The 18,700-nt window shown below is 36.5% G+C and overlaps 1 protein-coding gene and 1 long non-coding RNA gene across 2 annotated transcripts in view; one reads left to right on the top strand and one right to left on the bottom strand.

Moving 5' to 3' along the window:
- Positions 1–819: 819 nt before the first annotated feature.
- The window catches only part of LOC129730976 (uncharacterized), a 196,723-nt gene continuing 178,842 nt past the window's right edge, over positions 820–18,700 (top strand). Inside the window, exon 1 of the mRNA XM_055690649.1 lies at positions 820–2,661. Within this exon, the coding sequence (XP_055546624.1) occupies positions 1,703–2,661 (959 nt within the window). The 5' untranslated portion in view covers positions 820–1,702. The remainder of the gene's footprint in view (positions 2,662–18,700) is intronic.
- On the bottom strand, positions 7,803–9,084 carry LOC129730979 (uncharacterized). The gene is made up of 4 exons (XR_008728944.1): positions 8,945–9,084; positions 8,773–8,891; positions 8,529–8,698; positions 7,803–8,462 (listed from the first exon to the last, which is right to left on the bottom strand). It is a non-coding gene; the product is annotated as an uncharacterized LOC129730979 (long non-coding RNA).

Raw genomic sequence — 18,700 nt, forward strand, 5'->3', positions numbered from 1 at the left:
ACTTATCAACAATCATCTTTACAATAAAGTGCGTTCAGCGATCAAATATAACCGTAATGTAAAACAAATATAATTATTTCAAGAAACATTTTTAACTGTGCACTAATTATAAGGTTTAATACATTAAAGACCGGTGTTTAAATAGCCGTCAGAATCCGTTACATTGTTGTCAAATTTTTTTTTTTTCACAGGAATTTGCTGAAATACGACATTTCATATACTTCAATACGAAAAATTGTTATAATATGAGCGAAAAAGTAACGCTAACAATAATCACAAGATACTGATTGTGTAAAAAGTTTTGTTTCTCAATATTAAAAACAGATCTATACACACCAAATACTGTTTGCAAACTTCAGACCGGTTCAGTAAAAGTAGTAAAATCCGATGCTATAACTAATCATTCCAGTTATTACATTGCCACCCAAGGTTTTCACACCCATAACTTCATTCAGTGAAACTACCTTCCACTGACGCTCTCACGTGCTCTTCTTTTTTCCTCTCTTCATCCGAAAGCGTGAGAGAGCTTTGATTGCCGCATGCTAGACTCTCTGTCAAACCGGCGTGACGGTGAACCTCTGTAGCAGGTTTCATTCACATCTTTCGCCGAAACCGGTTCGAAAGAAGTACAGGAAAAGTGCGTACATCGGAAAGCTTTCATTTCCCTGTTGAACATTGTCTCTCTTTTCGTTCTCTCGAAAGCTCCCGTCAGTGTCTCTCATTCGCGATCTGCGACCGCGCGTCAAGTGGATTAGCCCTGAGCGACCGGGCGGTGATGCCGCGCATGTGGCTCAGGTTGGAAACCTGCTGGACCAACCAATGATCGGTTTAGTTTACGAACGACGGCCAACCGGATTGCATCGCGGACAGTGGCTGTGTGATGAGCGAGGCTCATTTTTCCAACATTGGCGGGTGAACGTTTTCGCGCACGATCTTTATGATAAAGAACCAACTACCAGAAGCGGTTTCGGGTACAAAGCTTTCAGGGGTTTTCCCGGTCGAGCCGGTTTCTCGGCTGCGCAAAAAGTTTGAAGAATTTTACGAGTGAATAGTGTCTGTTTACATTCTAGCTGTGACAACCGGGTGGTGAAACTGATTAGCCGTATGGGCAAGTTAACATCGTGGATTGATTCGAACAAAAAATAAGTGTCTACCTGGGCGAGTGTGAAATAAATTGGAAATTTTTTTGGAGGTTTCACCGTGTAGCTCATCTTCATTGGGCTATCAAGCCGAGTTCATACCAGTGCGTAGTATGTTTTTTTCGTGAGCGTGTTGACATGCAAGAGTGATTTGTACAGTTCGAAGGCTTTTAGAAACAGAAGAAGAAAAATTGAAAACCGGCAGGCAGTAAAAATTGAGCTCTTTAGATTCGGTTCGATGAAGATTGAATGTTCTTAAATTTCGACACCGTCTGCCATCGCAAAGGCCGCCGCGAAGGGAAGCAAACATTCGCGCGGCACGTGAGAGCAGTCTAGTGTGGAAGATTGGATCCGAAACCGAAAGGAAAGCCACTCTAGTGTGACGTGAATGAATGCGTTAGAAAGACTGCCAGTAATGATGATGGTTTGTAGCAAGTCAAGTGATCAGTGGCTGCCAAGTGGAAAATAAGCGACAGGAAGTGAGATATTTGTATATATTAAAGCGGTGGTTTTTGTGTGGGTGAAAACCTTGACATACAGTAGTGACAATAGACGAGGACACAATGGAAGGTAAAACGGAGATCCGCTCAAAGCCTATCCTAAGCCCAACGAGATCGTTGGATGAAGGATTCGAAAGTGACCCTGATCGTATCTCTACGGATTCCGAGTTGACCACAACCCAAGCTGCTCCAGCTTTTGACGTTCTACAAACAACCGATCGAGACGGAGTTCAACATACCCAGATAGCGAGACGAACTCAGGACAGTCCGGTCTCTAAAGACAGTGGTCCTGAGAGCATTATATGTCTAGACGGGGAAGTCGAAAACGAACTTCGAAGTAAGCTAGAGAAAACAACACTGGGTAGACCCCCTACCAGTCTGCCGAGCTTTGGCCAACAGAAAACTAATACCAATCACATTCGCTATCGCCGGATTAAGACGAGAGCACCTCCGCCACCCTTAGGAAGTTATTACTACCAAAAACGCTCCCAATCTGTTGACTCCATGAATAGGTCCAATATGCACCACAGTAGCCGATATGGCATGGACCCGGTACATGGTATGTCCGGGGCACATCTCGATATGGTCAACAGCAACGGCGATGTTCTAGCAGGTCGATTCGTACGTGTTGCCGTGAATCCACATCATCATCAGCAGTCACAGCATCTTCCGTTAAACCATCCGTACCGTTTGTCCTCACTATCGACAAACAATATTTACAAGTACTGTCACGCATCAACGGCAATGAACAGCCATCAGCATCATTCGATGCATCATCATCTTCACGGTTCAGCTGGCGCCGGCGCCGGTAGCAATTCTTCGGCCGCCAGCGCCAGTGGCCGCAACAATATATACTCGTTACCGCCGCAATACCACGGGGGATTATCCACAGGATCGATTCAACCGGCGCCGAATCATACCTCATCAGCAGGCGCAGTACCAACGCAAACCGGCAGGAACTACAAACATTTCAACCACGTTCCAGTATGCTGGACTCAGTCGATACCAAGGCAAACAAGACGGTAAGTTCCTCGAAAATTCCTTTGCGACTTCCTAACCGGTGCATCTTAACCGTATCGGCGCTAGCATCACCACCGATCGATGACATCGACGACGACGGTGCCACCGATGGTGGATGCGGGAATTCATTAGGATGCAAGGCATGTGCCCCTTTGCTGCATGCCATCCGCGTCCGGTTGTAGCCGGGCAAGGAAACGGATCACACGCAACTAGCTGCGGGACACTTTTCGTGCCCCTGCGGCCAGTGCCCTTGAGGCAAGTTCGTGTGACCGACTAGAGCAGGGTTGTAGTAGATCTATCGGTTTAGTCTTAGCTTAGTGGTTGTTTATGGCGTTGAAGTAAACCTAGACTGCCCATGCTGATCTTATAAGAGGTGTTGTAATTAATGAATTAGTATTCATGAAAATACTGAAATTGAGACACCATAAATTGGTAACAGTTGCTAATTGAAAAATTACTCAGCAACTAAAACTTGATTATATCTGAGAGTAAAAATGCAGGCCCTGGCCATAATGCGAAAAATTAGTATTTGACCTATGAAAAAATATATATCATAGTAGGATTAACAGTAAAATCGCATGGTTGCACATTTATTCTTTTGAACTCCACGAATTCAGACTTTTAAACCCCAACGTCAGGAATGATATAATCAAACGAATATATTTTAGAACTTTACTGTACTATTATGTTAGTATTGTTAGGGTACAATCCCTGGAGGTGGAGGTGGTCTATTTATCTATTAAGCTTTGTAAAAATACTTTTTTATGAAATAAACACTAAATCTTGAATTTTTATATAGAGGGGAGTTTTTCCTCTTTCTTTCATTTGGAAACTTGCAGTTATGACAAAAAATTTTAGGTTAATTCTTTTTTGAAGGTGAGGCTTGACTTTTTTTTTAATTTTGAATTTTTGAGGAACAATTGTCTTTCAATGAATAATTCTAGTGGTCATTCTGAGTCACAAAAGTTCGATCAAATATTGATCTCCTTAAATAAAAGCATTAAATCAATAGTCAACAATAAAAAAAAGTTCTTCAAACATAAGAATATAAGTAAACGGAAAAACTGCAAGATAGAAGAAGCAAGTTAATCTTTCTTTATTTTGAGGAACTAAAATCAATCGTTTTCAGTGTGTAATATACTAAAATTTTAAAACCCGCTAATGTTGACAATAAAGTTTGGTTAAAAGTGCGTCAAAAAGCTGTAGAGTATTTGTTTCCCGGGTTACGGGAAAATTCACTTCGGTCTTTGAAAAGTTGTTTTTTCAAAAGAACCAGAGTTTGCTAGGTGCATTGAACTTCATGAAATGGCTAAGGAGGTATAATCCTTCATTTTTTCAGGTTTAAGCACTAGGGCAGAACCTGTGTTTAGCAGTGTAATAAAACAGTTTTTGCTGGAAATATATTCAAACAATATAAAAAAAATTGTTGGACTAGTTCGATTTTTTTTTTTTTGTTTCGTATGTTTCTTCAATATTATTATTGTTTTAAAAAACATTTCACTTGTTGCTTTTCTCATGAATTCTAACGCTCTCAACGTCATCCTCAGTAACTCGAGTGCTTACTATTTTTTTTTCCTGTATGGATTTACTCACTGTGACCAAAATCGTTGATCTATTGTGGGATAATGCTCGGGTGTCTGCTGTATTCCGCACTTCTATTATTAGAAATACCGTCATTGAGGTATGCCTAATTTTTATCCGTTCTTGTGTGTGTGGTATAATTTTACCCTACCTTTTACACTTAGTGCTCTACCATACCGAGCCTCGTTTCTCCGCCAAATTTCGCCAATTATGATTTTCCGGAGAAGTTTCGCTGCGCATCCTTTTGGCCAGTTTTTCGTCGTGTTAAGGGTCTGCAACGACAGTTTTGTCAAATATAAAAAAATATAAATATGAAAGTCCGGAAATCGGGAGTAGAGGAGTCACATTTTGTGTATTAGATCTTAATAGAATATTTTTCATACGATTAATCTCGAATTTCACCCCGAAAAAGGATACTGAACTGCTGAGTGTGAAGCCCTGCAAAAATTGTTAGACTTATGATGCACTTTCAAAACTACAGAAGTACAGTACAAGCAGGGACATCTAATATGAACCGTTCCTGAGTTAGTGAAGTTTAGTGAGTCCCATTGATAGAACAAGCACATTTTTGGTCAAGCTCTAGTGTCATTACGTCCCATGAAAGTATTTAGAATTGCCAGAACTCAACTGATTATGCTTTCCGATTTGTCTAATTTTTTATCCAAAGCAAGGAAATCCCAAGTGCTACATTTTAATTCGGAATTTGATATTCTGTTTATTCGACATAGAATTAGCCGTCAACTATTAGTACCGCGAACCGGGGCGTAGGTACAGTTTTCAGTATAAATGGCAATAAAAATATTAAAATGAGAATCCTGAGCAGAAATATGTGCATCAACATGAAGCATAACATTTTTTATTAACCCCGCTAATTGTTAAACTTGTGGCTTTCTTATCACACAAGAAACAATTGAACAAATACGATTGACAACACTGCTCTTCGATAGCGGAAGTGAACATTAAACCGTTGCTGCTGAAGATACAGGAGCTAGTCAAAGTAGGTAGATTAGGATAAATTTGGATCAGCTTTGAAATGCTGTTGCATTGCCAAATATTTTTCGATTTTATAATTCGACCACCATAGGGCTGAAAAAATATCAAAGTTCAATTTTTTGACCCCAAATGCGGCCCATGTCACCGGAAGTAGAAAATATTCCTGAGTTCCAGCAGGCACGGCGAAACTTTCTGAAGGATTTGGTAATGGGTTGGCTGATAAACATGCCTATTTGCATAAAGGACATAGATGGGACAACCATTCCTAAAGCGATTGGCTCATCAGATTCAGGAATCGTTTCAGAAGTCTTCGAGAAATGGCTTTTTTACACCCGGAAGTCCCCAGGAAATTTGTAATAGTTGACATCAAGGTTATTCCAATGCAGCCTGTATTAAGAAATATCTAGATAAACATTTCAAAAGGTCCTATCTGCTTTCCGGAACGTCTTTTCATTTTGGTAATGGTTCAGCTTTAATAACTCTTCCAAGCGTGGCTTTCGTTTAGTAGTGATCCCTCCTTCTATCAACTTGTGCAAGTGACGTGTCATAAAAGGTGCCCGAAAAAAAATAACATTACCAAAACATTGAAAAAAACCTTAAAAGTTGCTGTAATTGTACACAGTTATACCATAATTTAACTAGGGTAACTGACGGCTTCGTCAGGTAGTATGCATTGTGGGCAGGATTCAGTTTGCCAAGCTCTACTGCATTTATTCCACTTAGAAACTCAATGTATGTTAACTAACCTTAACCTTTTAAGTTTTTTTGTTCGCATGAATGAATCACTTCATTAAAAACTGAAACATATTTATTGGTATTTAACGAAAATTAAACTGCAACTCTAACACATCCAGAAATTTCACCCGGCCGAAGAAAACATTCACGAAACACATCTTCGCCGCTAGCAATATTTGGTTACGATTTTCTCGAGAAATATGCACTCGTTTACTCTCAAATATCCTTAGTTCCGTCGCACTCGCGAAAGCAAATTACTCATGCACTTTGAACACTCACAATTAATGGAGAATACGTGATGAATAAAACTTAAATTTATCTAATACATCCAACAGGTTTGTTTATTTCGTCAGCAGACAGCACGGCTGGCTTTTTACGGTATTGTCGTGTTTTTGTTGCCAGAACAAAAGGGAATTGTTTGTGTTGCAAAACGTACCGTATCCTTTTTTGAATAGAGTTTATGACATGTGAAACCATGTTTTGATGTTTATTGCATTGCAAAAACTCTTATTGCTATTTGCATATTCCTACACAAAGAAATTACTTCATAAATCAAACAGATATAGTAATCAGATTTAGAGTACAAACATATTTTGCGGTTAATTTGGAGCCACTGCACACGCTGCGCACTGCGCAAATATCTCGATCCCTTTTGTTCTCTCAAAGTAAACGACAACATGTATCAATCCTTCGACAATCGTGTGTACAGAAGCGCAGCAAATACATATACAAAAATACAAATATGACATCACTAGTATTAATTTGCTCGTACAACTTATGGCGTCAGAATTCTACTTATACTTTGAATGGTGGCATAACGAAGAACGTTTATTTGCAATTCATAGCAATGAAACTAGATGAAACGAGTATAGGGTTATGGATCTAATTTTCGTCGTACTAAGGACATACTGCTCAATATGTCTTTATTGTGGTCTCATTGGTACGAACAACTGGACTGTCTTAATTGGAATTTCTCCCAAATTAACCTGCATTTCGATCAATACAATTTGATTTGAATAAAAATGCAATAATGTCCGTATTTTCTCAAAATAACTTCAATGCCTTTTTCTTCCATTTTTGTCGTAGCAGTTTTAATTTCGTCCTACGGAGATTTTCTTCGTTCCCATCGAAAATCGCATCAATGTTTATGAAATAAGCATATTAGTATTAGTGTGACATGGAATGACAATTTCCATCTGCACTTGTTTTTTTCAAGCGAGAAACTTTTTTTCAAAGGGTCAAACTGATTATTCATGTTCTTTCAAACTACAGCCGAACATGAACAAAACATAAACCGATATTTTATGTATTTTAAATTGGGCTATAGTTTTGTATATCACATTCAATATTAATGTAAGAAACCGGTAATTTAAGATGGAAATTTCTTCACGGTTTCTGAATTATGCAATTTGAATTGTATAAAACTCATAACGTGACTATGCTTTGTGACTACTCGCCAAAATATAGTCATATCTGAAAATCCGATCGACACAGTTTGTAGAAGTCATATCTACTTTAATTTGACAACTCACAACAAGGAAATATACCTTATCTGATTGAAAGGGTTTAAACGCATCAACTTCTCATTTTATGCGATTTACCTTAACGTACATTTTTGCTAACAAGTTATTTTATGTAAACGTACAAAAAACATAACTTCTCATTTTATTCTAGCAGTAGCACGGATTGCTTTTGCATGGTCCTTCAAAGCAACAAAAACGATTATATGTAAAAAAAAATACTAACAGTAATATTGAGAGTATTCTAAATCGAAAAAATATTGACAATGTATTTCAGAAAGAAATTAAATCAAAACACAACACAACTTGTTTGAATATTTTTATGAATTTGATTTTTTGGTTGATATTGATATTGGTAAGTTAGAGTGAGTGAAACTCACCAGAACTACTTTATGAGCTGCTGTGTTATAATTATTGCTTCTTCGAGTGCTTCTCTTACATTTATATCATTTTGTATTTCGCTCAAGGTTTTATTTCGCTGTTTGCATGTTTTTTCTTCTCTTCTAATGTAGTTTTTTTTTCCTCCTCCTTCAGACGTTTGGTTTCCTCTCTAGCTGTCTTTCTCTGTAGTGCGAGTTGTCGTCTTGTTTTTTGTTCTTCAATCTGCATGTTTTTTCCTGTTTCGCATCTCTGTTTTTTCAATCCGTTGCCTCGCTGATTCTTTTTTTATATTTGCAGCTAATTCTAATTCGCCCAGTCGTTCCACGGCTGTCAAAACAGCAAAGGTTTTCCGTTTGTAGTTACGGTGAACTGTTGAGCGTGATGGAGGCTTAGGAAATTGTAAGAAATTCCTAAGTGCCTCTGACGTAATATTGCCACATCTCGGCATATCGTCTGTGAATAAAAAAAATTGAAACTAGAACAAAGCATTTTTGTTTAAATTTTCGAAAGAGTCATCAAACTTATCATTTAACATGGATGTTAACATCTGCTCCCAGCTTACGACAAAATTTCGCTGCTATATAATTGGTTTGCTGTGAAGAAAATAACTTGGGATAAAAACAATTTCTTCTTGCTAGACCATTTTTGAAATCGCGTACTTTTGATTTCCGAACCAGTGATACCTTCAGTGGCTGTGTTGGCAACGGTTTGCTCATCAAAAACGATATCCAGCGTACTCGATGCTTCATGAGTAATCGAAGACAATTTCGGTTTGTCTAACTCAGTCCCAGGCGATGTACCGAAGTGTTAATTGGATGACTCAGTGAACCTGTTAGGTAGGATTGTGTGGGAAATTTATAATTGTCAATCTCAAACAGATAAAAGAAACACTATTTTACAAACCTGGACGTTGTAACGATAAGTCCAGTGGGACATCCCGCCGAACCGGCGATGACGGCTGAAGTTTTTCATTTCGCATTTCGTGTTCTTCGATATACCTACACCAGATCTACGTTGGTACACTATAAAGGTGGTATTGTTTACCTGGTTAAATTGATAAAATGAAATTCCTTACCATGATAAACTCATCAAATCTTCAGCGACTAGATTGTTACAGTTCAGCACACTTTTCTTAGTTTTATCACGAATAAAAATATGAGCTACAAAGCAAACAAAAATGTTAGCAATAAACTCCCTGCAACGAGACTAACAATCGACCGAATGACAGATAAGTTCTATGTGCAAAGGAGACGGTGTGGCAGAACATACTTTAGGGTTGTGACGGTGTATGAATAAAATTTTAAACTATGAAGAAAAGTACTATATACATATAATGTAATAAGAAAAAACTCTTTTCTTGAATAACAAGTACAATTCAATACAATGCAGTGGAGCAATAAGCGTTTTTGTATTTATTTTTGGACACCACAGAAACAGACGATTACGCGCTTTTCTGCCAGGCCTGTTTATATATGACTTTTTCTGGGCTGATCAGACCCTTTTAGATTGAGACGTCACTAGGCTTTACTCACACAACAAATATGTGTACATATACGAGAAAGTGTTGCCATATGTTATAAGTTTAATATTTGAAGTTATTTTTAATTTCAAATTATGTCAAATATTACACGTTTCAAAGGTATTTTTTATAAACAAAGTACAAGCGCTTGTTTCATAATTGAAAAGTTAGGTCAAAATAGTTATATTTTGGCAATGATTTTAGAACAAAACGTGCGAAAAATTTAACAGTTAAAGATACTAATTTTACCAATTACCAATCTGGCACCACGATTACCGACGCAGTTGTTTTGATCGAAGAAAATTTCAGCAGCAAATAGAAGCAATTTTGCAACATCGATTACAAAGATTTTGTTAGTTATATACAATTATTTAAGTCACGACATACAATATGAACATATTTTTATTACACATTGAAAATTATGTGTTCATTTGTACTGTTTCGAGGAAATAATTCGCATTTGCAAATCGGAAAAAATAAGTTCAGCTCTAAGGTGAGTTTAAAGATTTTCTTCGTCGTACGAAAGAAGGAAGGAAAACTGGTTGTTAGTGTGGTGTCTCATAAACTTACTCAAAAACGAGTTTTAAATTAGACCTTCTAGATTTCTACCGATTACGCATTGTAGCTTACAAACTATAGTATCGAAATAATTGCCAGTATGAATTGGAAAACGTGAAAACATATTTATTCTCTATAGTTTCTGTTGTATAAGACGAAAATTGGCGACTAAGACCAAGTGGCGATCTACCCTAGTTTTACAAGCTTTCTTTCTCTCTCTGCTACTGACGAACTAAACCAAATGTTGACTAAAATAGAAATGGCTTGACCAAAAAGGAACTGTAAGAGTGGCTTTTTTACAATTAAATTTAGAAGCTCCGTTCAACTTTATGTGTCTTTTCTTAATTTTTCCAATAAGATAGGAAAGTATGAAAGAAAAATAATAGATGAAATTAGGCAGCTTACTAAAGAAGGATGACAGTTTAAAACATTACAATCGACATAGACTGACGAGAATTAGTAATTTACCCTATGTTTTTCATTGTAGATACATCAATTTTACATTAAATATCATTATCCAGAACAATAAAAAACATCGTTTTTGCCATTTTTACAATGAAAAAGGGGGGTCGTTATGTATCTTAACAGCATTTTTTCAGGCATTTTCCCCATACATTTAGAAGTCACTGACAATGTTTTTCATGGTAAAATTATTGTCGGTGGTAGATTCAACAACAAAAACATTGTTAAAACATGGTAATGACAACAATCGTGTTTTTTATGAACCAATGCCTGAAAAAATGCTGTTAAGATACATAACGACCCCCCTTTTTCATTGTAAAAATGGCAAAAACGATGTTTTTCATTGTTCTGGATAATGATATTTAATGTAAAATTGATGTATCTACAATGAAAAACATAGTTAAATTATGGTATAACTATGTACAATTACAGCAATTTTTAAGGTTTTTTTAATGTTTTGTTAATGTTATTTTTTTTCGGGTGTTTAATAAGTTGTGGTGATTGAATGAAATTGATCGATCAGAAAGTCGATCAAAGCAGATAGAACCTTTTGAAATGTTTCTCTAGATATGTCTTCTGGAAGATTCCTGGTGAAAAATCTTTCAGAAAAAGGTTTCACACGCTAAATTTTTATGCAAAATTGTAAATATTCCCTAATACAGGTTTCTATGGTGACGTTTAGATAGAAAATAGCCATTTCTCGATGAGTTCCTGGTCGATTTGTGATCTTGAGTTTTTGTTACTCCCAAAGTTGTTCTTCATACAGCAGAAGTAACCCATAGCTGAGTGGATAAACAGTGCTGCTATCGATTATCGATTATCGATTTTTTTCCTAATGGTAAACTGGGCCCGGATAACGAAAAAAAAAATTCTTTTGTTTTTTAACATACTATTATTAGTTTTAGTTTAATTCTTTTAGTGTTCCATTTGCATTTTATTTATTCCTGGCATTCTTCTCGTTTTGCCACCACACTTTTGAATGAATAACAACATGATAACATGATTCATGAAATTTTCCCCATAGGGAAAAGTCAAGGTTTTAAGTACTATATGTGAATATACTGATTGAATTAGTTGGCTCTTTGGCTCTCGGTCGTGTATGGAAACCAAAAGTTGATATCCAGAGGCCAAATCCAAGATGTCGACTTTCGGCTTCTAGAATTCGGCGAGAAACCGGAAGTGATTTGAAGCTTGAGGCAGGGGAGCTTTGTAGCCGCAAGGTTACAGAGTCCGCTTTGATAAGCGAGTGGTCATGAGTTCGAATCTTAGTAGAATCAGGCCATTTGGTTGTCAAAGAACTTTAACATGGGTTCAAGCTGAATGCTGACTTTCATCCTAACAAAATAGTCCCTTTAATAATAAAACTGGTCTGAGTAACGTATAATAGTTTTCTTCGGTGAATTATAAATATGGCGCGGTCTTGGCTGGAGGAACGAGGTTTCGATAAGACTCCTTCCTATTGACAAAATAAGGATAATAATGGACCACTTAGTAGCGTAGCTGCAAATTTTGCAAGAAAAAGTGTAAAAATCTAAACTGAATCTAAACATGAAGTAACATGTTTATCATCTTTTCTGCATGAAAAACAACTAGATAATACCTCTATTTTCATATAATAAAAGAAATAAATCATCGTTTCAGTTTCCTTCAATGGGCCACCGTTTCCTTATTTGGACCACTACAATTTCCTAATTTGGACCAGGTCTAAATAATACATCTCTTTAACCGTAGCTGCCACTGATGAAACTAACTTTGGCTTACGCACTGAGAGTTCGGGATCTGGATCAACTGTAGACTGCACCCGTTCTTTCGTAATAGGAAATCCTTTACGTGTCATCCGAGTTATCCAGCGAACAATTGAGTCCTCTTCCGCGGCAGTCACTGCAGTTTGTTTACCTTCTCGTGGTTTTCCTGACCACTTGCTGCTTGCACGGAACATTACGGTTGATCGTGGAACATTGGAGCGCCTGCAAGCTTTTCTAGTCGAAACACCACTTTTTATTGATTGAAGACATCCAGTAACAGCTGCTTCAGTATATTTTTTACCAACTTCCGGCGTTTTTCTCATTTTAGCAGCAATTTTATACAATAACACAATCATAACAAATTTATGGTAACTATGGTAACTATGATTCGCGGCGTTATTTCGATGATAGCTTTTGTTCGAAATGAAGCATGCCGGAATAAGAAAAACAGTATTATTTCCTCCCTTAATTGGGCCACTATTTTTTCAATATTTTAGGTGTTTTTCTAGTTCAATTTAATGCTTATCTTTTAAACGCACTGTTATCCTACCGGTTCATCGAAAATCTGATTATTTTCGCTCGGAAAGTGTGATGTCAGTACAGTTATTGGGGAAGCCATTTCCTATGAAAACCGTTAACGAACCATGGCAAACCAGGTACCTGTTGTTAAAAGATATTTTTTGCAGCTTTAATGAAGAATATTATAGTAAACGTCTGTTGCGATATTTCTAATGAAGAACATTATTGAAGTTGTTAAAGCATAAATCAAAATAAGTATATTTATAATGTGTAATTTGGTGTAAGAAGTTCAGGTGGTCCACTAAAGTAAGAGGTATATATTAAGCAGATCTACCCTAATTGGCGATATTGGCACGGGAAACGAGGTTTCGATAAGACTCCCTCCTATTGACATAATAAGTCATTTTTAGAATTAACCTGGCCAGAGAGGAACGTTAGGTGTAGTCTCACTCCATGGAGTTGTAATTTGGCGATGATGGTAGGATAGAAAGAGGCTCGGTATATAGTAGAGTAGTAAGCTTGAAACGAAAGGGTAAACTTTCACACACAAGCGCGGATATAAATGAAAAGCGTATCATTTACTTCAATAGTGATACTGCCAATAATATGAAGTGCGGGTAAAGAAAACACCTGGGAAATATGACAATAGATCAAATGTCTCTGGTCGCAGTGATGAGTCCACACAGAGCAAAAAAAAACTTGAGGCAAAATGTGAGGATGATAGTTCTTCTATCTCCTAATTTTTGATTATTGAATCTAAACCCCATGACCGGAAAAAATCGATAAATCTATTTATAAAAAAGTCAAGATTTGTATGTAATTATGTATGTTCCAATATAACTTTTGAATGCCTAAAGCGATTTCCACCAAACTTGACATACGTACTCTTTGTACAAAAAAGGTGGCCATAGAAATATTGAAAAAAGAGAGGGATTCTAATTGACAAGAAATTTGATATTTTTCATACGTTATGATATTATATTAATTCGATTGTCTGGAGGCTGAAAGCTAATGTCGAGATGAACATGATTCTTCCAATTTCCAGAAATCCATGAAAATCGATCATATTCCCCAATATGGCCTTTTTGAAACAGGATGACGTTCAGAGACCGATGTGTGTTGACAACTGGAAAGCTGGGTGAAATTGAAGAAAGTGCTTAAATGCTTTTCAATATTGGTACTTCTGAAAGTGACGGGACACTTCTGGATTCTGCGTAGCTGTGTACAACTTAAAAATGTTCTAACACTTTTTTATGGTTAATATTTCTAGGAATCAGGATTATACCCGGAAACTGAAAATCCCAGTTTTGAGGCCTGTTATGGTTACTTCCAATTTTCAAAAAGTAATAGCGCCTAACTATCAGTATTTCCGTAAACAGGGTGACACGTCGAGGATAAGCAATTATGTCCATGAAATTGATAGAGGTGGTGCAGTCAAATTTGACACATCATTTGTACCAAACACTTTTTCAGTAGAAGCTGTGAGTCGACATTTTCTGACATTCTGCGGTATTCGCCGTTGTTTCTATCAATGGATTTTTTTGTTATTTATAAAAATTTTAACAGCAGATGCAGTCTTTCATACCTGATCGATAAATATTGGCTGTTTGGTAAACCAGAGATTGACCACTGATTGACAAAATGATATTCTTACAATCCGGTTTAAAGTTATAGATTCAATAGTAACATAGAATATCATTTTTCGAGCTCAACCAATCACACATCAGCAATGCCTAAGCCACCAGAACAACAAGACCCAATATTAAACCCCGAGCTAGTAAAATTTATAAAATTCAAATATTATTTTGAGGCGACGCTTGCTGAATGGAAATTGACTCCGGAATGTACTTCAAATACTTAATCACTGTTACCTGTAAACTAGACGTGACCAACGGATATCGGAAATGTTTCGGATTTTTGGAGTGTGTATGTGTAATGTGTGTAATATGTACATTTTTGCAACGTGTTGAGCTTTTTCTTAAAATGTTGGCTTATTTATTTTCATATGTTGCCAGTAAACTAAAATTTATTTCGAGTTCATTGGTACCTAAAGGAATCATCATCATCGAGATATAAGTTATCTAAATGTGGGTGTTGTTTTTGGCAGATTTTTTTCCTGTTCGGTACAATTTTCCTTGGGTTGGCAGCACCCAAGCAGAACTCAATGAAGTTTTGTGGGTATGTAGACCTTACTAAATCGAGCCATTTTGCCCTTGGTTTTGAAAATTTATCTGGACTAACATTTGAAAAGGTCTGAAGTACAGTAAGATCTTTTCTTGCGAGTTTTTTTACGCGGGTTGCTTTTCTTCTTTACTTAAAACTGTACAAGTTATCGAGCTCATGTCAATGACGTTTTCCGTTTTTGGTCTCAAGTAATAATATATCCGTTTGGAAAAAAATCACAATTTTTGGTGTAAATGCTGGAAATTTTAAAATATTACATTTTGGTCTCTAGATTGACCGCTATCACATTCAAGCCAGGTTCAAAAAGTTTTAGTTGTCTCCGTTATATTTTCGACACCAAAAATATTGACGAAAGAAACGTTATAAACGGATAAATTCTAAAAAAAATATCTAAGCTTCCATTTAAAAATATCCAAATTTATTTCAAGATCCTGCCCTGAAAAAAAATCACTTAAAAAACAAATAGTAATTTTTAGTAATTTTCAACTCTTCAGAACAAACCAAAGTTAGCACTTTTAAAGTTATTTTTAACAAATACTTTTTCGTCTACTATGAACATAGATAGCAAAAAAAACTTTCCAAAAACAATACCCATACTTAAATAACAAATATCTCAATGGTTCCTTGACCGATTTTTTATCTTTGGGCACCAATGAACTCGGAAGGTGTTCTAGTTTATTGTCAACATATAAACCTAAATAAAAATTTTTCGGTGTCCGTTGGTCACGTCTGATCGAGACCGCATTAGCCCCTCAGGCTAGCGTGCGATATTGTTGTTGGTCACGTCTAGTTTGTAATATTAGGAAACTTGAACTTGAACTTGGAAACTATTCATTTTTTTGTATAGTGTCAGTCATTATTTGTATCCCCTGTACAGCGACTAGCTAAAAATTATCTACTAGAACAAGAGTTTTAGCTTATAATTCGTGGTATCGAGGGTTCTAACTACTTACGACACTTCAAACAAGTTTTTTTAAACTCAAGATAAGCTACAAGCACCAACATACGATGCAAACCCATTGGAGCAACTATTTAGGAATCGTTAAGATTTTAGAGAGATGAACACATATTATTCTATTGAAAATATGGTATCAGGGATATGATCGATTTTCCTTGAGAAGATATTTAATTTAACTTCAGAAAGTTAAAGTTTATCTTCAGTTACTCGTCAACCACACGGACAACTGGTATCAACTGTGCTTCAATTGAAGGAACTCACAACTAAACATTTTGCTTTGTCCGGTAATGCGACATCCACCTCGAGAAATAATTTATTGTTTTGATACTGAATACGAAGGACACTTTTTCATACCATCCGTCTAATTTTTATTCAATTTTTTCTAAACCTATTTCTCGCGAAGAATGTCGGACGACAGCACCAGAACAGAGCTCTCGCTTTAATGACTTTAACCGCAACACATTTAAGCAGACTTTTGTCAGTTAAATTAAAATAAATTAATAAATGAATAAAGAAATTAACATTTTTACCAGAAATGTTATACCAAATAATACCTGATGTGCAATAGATCGATCTTCCATATTTCGATCACAGTGCGCATAATTGAGAGATGGGAGCTTGATAGTAATTTTTGAGATACAAATTGATTTATCACTGCGTGGAATATGTTTTTAACATACCGAGGAATATTGTCTCCAATCCAACAAATCGGTTTTAAGACAAATATTTAAAAAGGATTTATGTGATAGAAAACATAACTTCATCCCTGTTAGTATCTTCGTCTACAAAAAAAGAGATTTTTTTCCAAACTATATCGCACGGAATCCAAATGAACCTGCACCGTGAGTATGCAAAAGAGCGAAACAATTTATGCGAAACCTTATACCGCACCGCGAGACGGACAGGATTACTCAAATTCCTCACGTATTTCGGTCGCCCGTCAATACACGCGCCGCTGGTAAAAGATTCTCGCAATCCGTTCACAACAACGTGAAACGAACGGTCGCTTTTGCATCGCAAATCTGCAAACGCTTTCCCTTGTGTTCTTATTTTTTTTTGCGTGAATCCATTTTACATGCGGTATCCGTTTACAGTGAAGATGATAATAACCTAGATTTGGTGCAATTACCAGATGCACTGATTGATTGAGTTTGCCACGCCGGCCGCCGCTGTAATGAACGTCGGTGTCGCAGAGCCTGTTATTGCGATAATTTTCAGCATTTTAATGAGGTCGGCTGGGTTTAATTGTAATTTCGAACAACCTCGGCTTCGAGGTCAGGTGAAATATTTTCACTGGCGCAGGATGCCACGTATGACGGTGCGAAGGTCTGATTCATATCACACGACTAACCGCGAAAGAATGTTTCTGGTGAAACTGGAGGAATTTGACGTGTGATGGTTTTTTATGACGCAGTTTTATGTCTCTCTATTTTTAACATATGGAGGCTAGAAAGGTTTATTTTTTACAGATTCCGTTTACACGCAATGGCCGCCAGCAGATTAAAAGTAAGAAATTTCTTATAGCGCTCATCTTTCGTAGCCTGCTAACCGAATGGAAATGTACGTTTCACCTTTCATGAAATTAGTTCACGTGTTGGAATGCCACATAGCCGTGAAGGCTTATCTAAATATCCGCAATCCCAAAAAAAAGTCTCACTTTCATGCCGGAGCAAGCGCACTGGCCGCGTTTTAAACGTGATGTTCACCAATTAACACTATACGCTTAAATATTATCACGCGTTTGAAACTGCTTTCATCAAAACGTGCTTAGTAGTAGCTCTGTATCTAGCAAATTATCACCCATATATATCAAAACAAAATTTTATGAACTCAAATGTTCTCTTATGGTTATTATTCCTTAAAAACAGTAGATCATGACGAAGGTTCTGTTAATTTTTACTATTTTAATTAAAAAATGCGATGAGATTGCAATTGAGTAAATTCCCAAAATCACTTATCATTCCATTCTGCCATGATGATTTTATGAGTCTACGTTTGCCGTCCATTTCATCATTCTATAAAAAACTGGAATGCTTCAAAGAGACGAACCTGCGTTAACAAAGCAAATGCCGCGTATTCAATTTTTAGTCTGCGATTCACTTTTGGATATCAGAAATCATGATTCTAATTAGTAATTCGTGTTGCTGAAAACCTGTGCCATTCAAGTGCATTTCATCCTTTACGTCGCTATATGAAAAATTTCCCTAATAACATTCTGGTCTAAATAATGGAGAATTATTTTTATGCATCGAAAGTATCTCAGCTAATTTGTATTTTTTGTAGCAAAAAACCATAAATTTCCAACGTTTTATAAGCGATTTGACACTCGCATTGTGCAACTGTTGGATTGCTTACACCTGTAAAGAGGAAAAGGGTCAGACATTGGAAATAAGAAAGTAACCTTAAATACTTTACACGATTCTCTCCATTTTCTTTTGACCTCTTTAACGAAATGATAATGACATGTAAAGAGAGGTGAAAGAACCGACTATCACTTTCATTTGCTGTATAATATGATATATTATCAAATGGCTTCCTTACAAGTTATGCCAAACCTTTCTGTTAAGAAAAAGCAGGAAGCATACATGATCAGATTAGTTGTTACTCGTGATATAACCAACATTAATTTTAGTACCTAATTTTTTTCTTTAAGAATAAATTGACACGCATTAAGTACGGTACGAATCTTGAGGCTAAATTATGGGTATTAATCTTATTACATACCCTTTTTTCTTGCTGTATCGATTGAAACGATTTCATTGCTCTCATCCGGATGAGAAAAATAAACCCGTTTCGCGTTTCGGTATGGTGCCAAAGGGCTTTAAACCCGATCGATTTTAACGAAGATAGCGAGAAAGCGGTTTTGCTTCAATGGCGTAATGTGTT

The sequence above is a fragment of the Wyeomyia smithii genome, chromosome 3, assembly GCF_029784165.1.
Source record: "Wyeomyia smithii strain HCP4-BCI-WySm-NY-G18 chromosome 3, ASM2978416v1, whole genome shotgun sequence".
Taxonomy (NCBI): Eukaryota; Metazoa; Arthropoda; class Insecta; order Diptera; family Culicidae; genus Wyeomyia; species Wyeomyia smithii.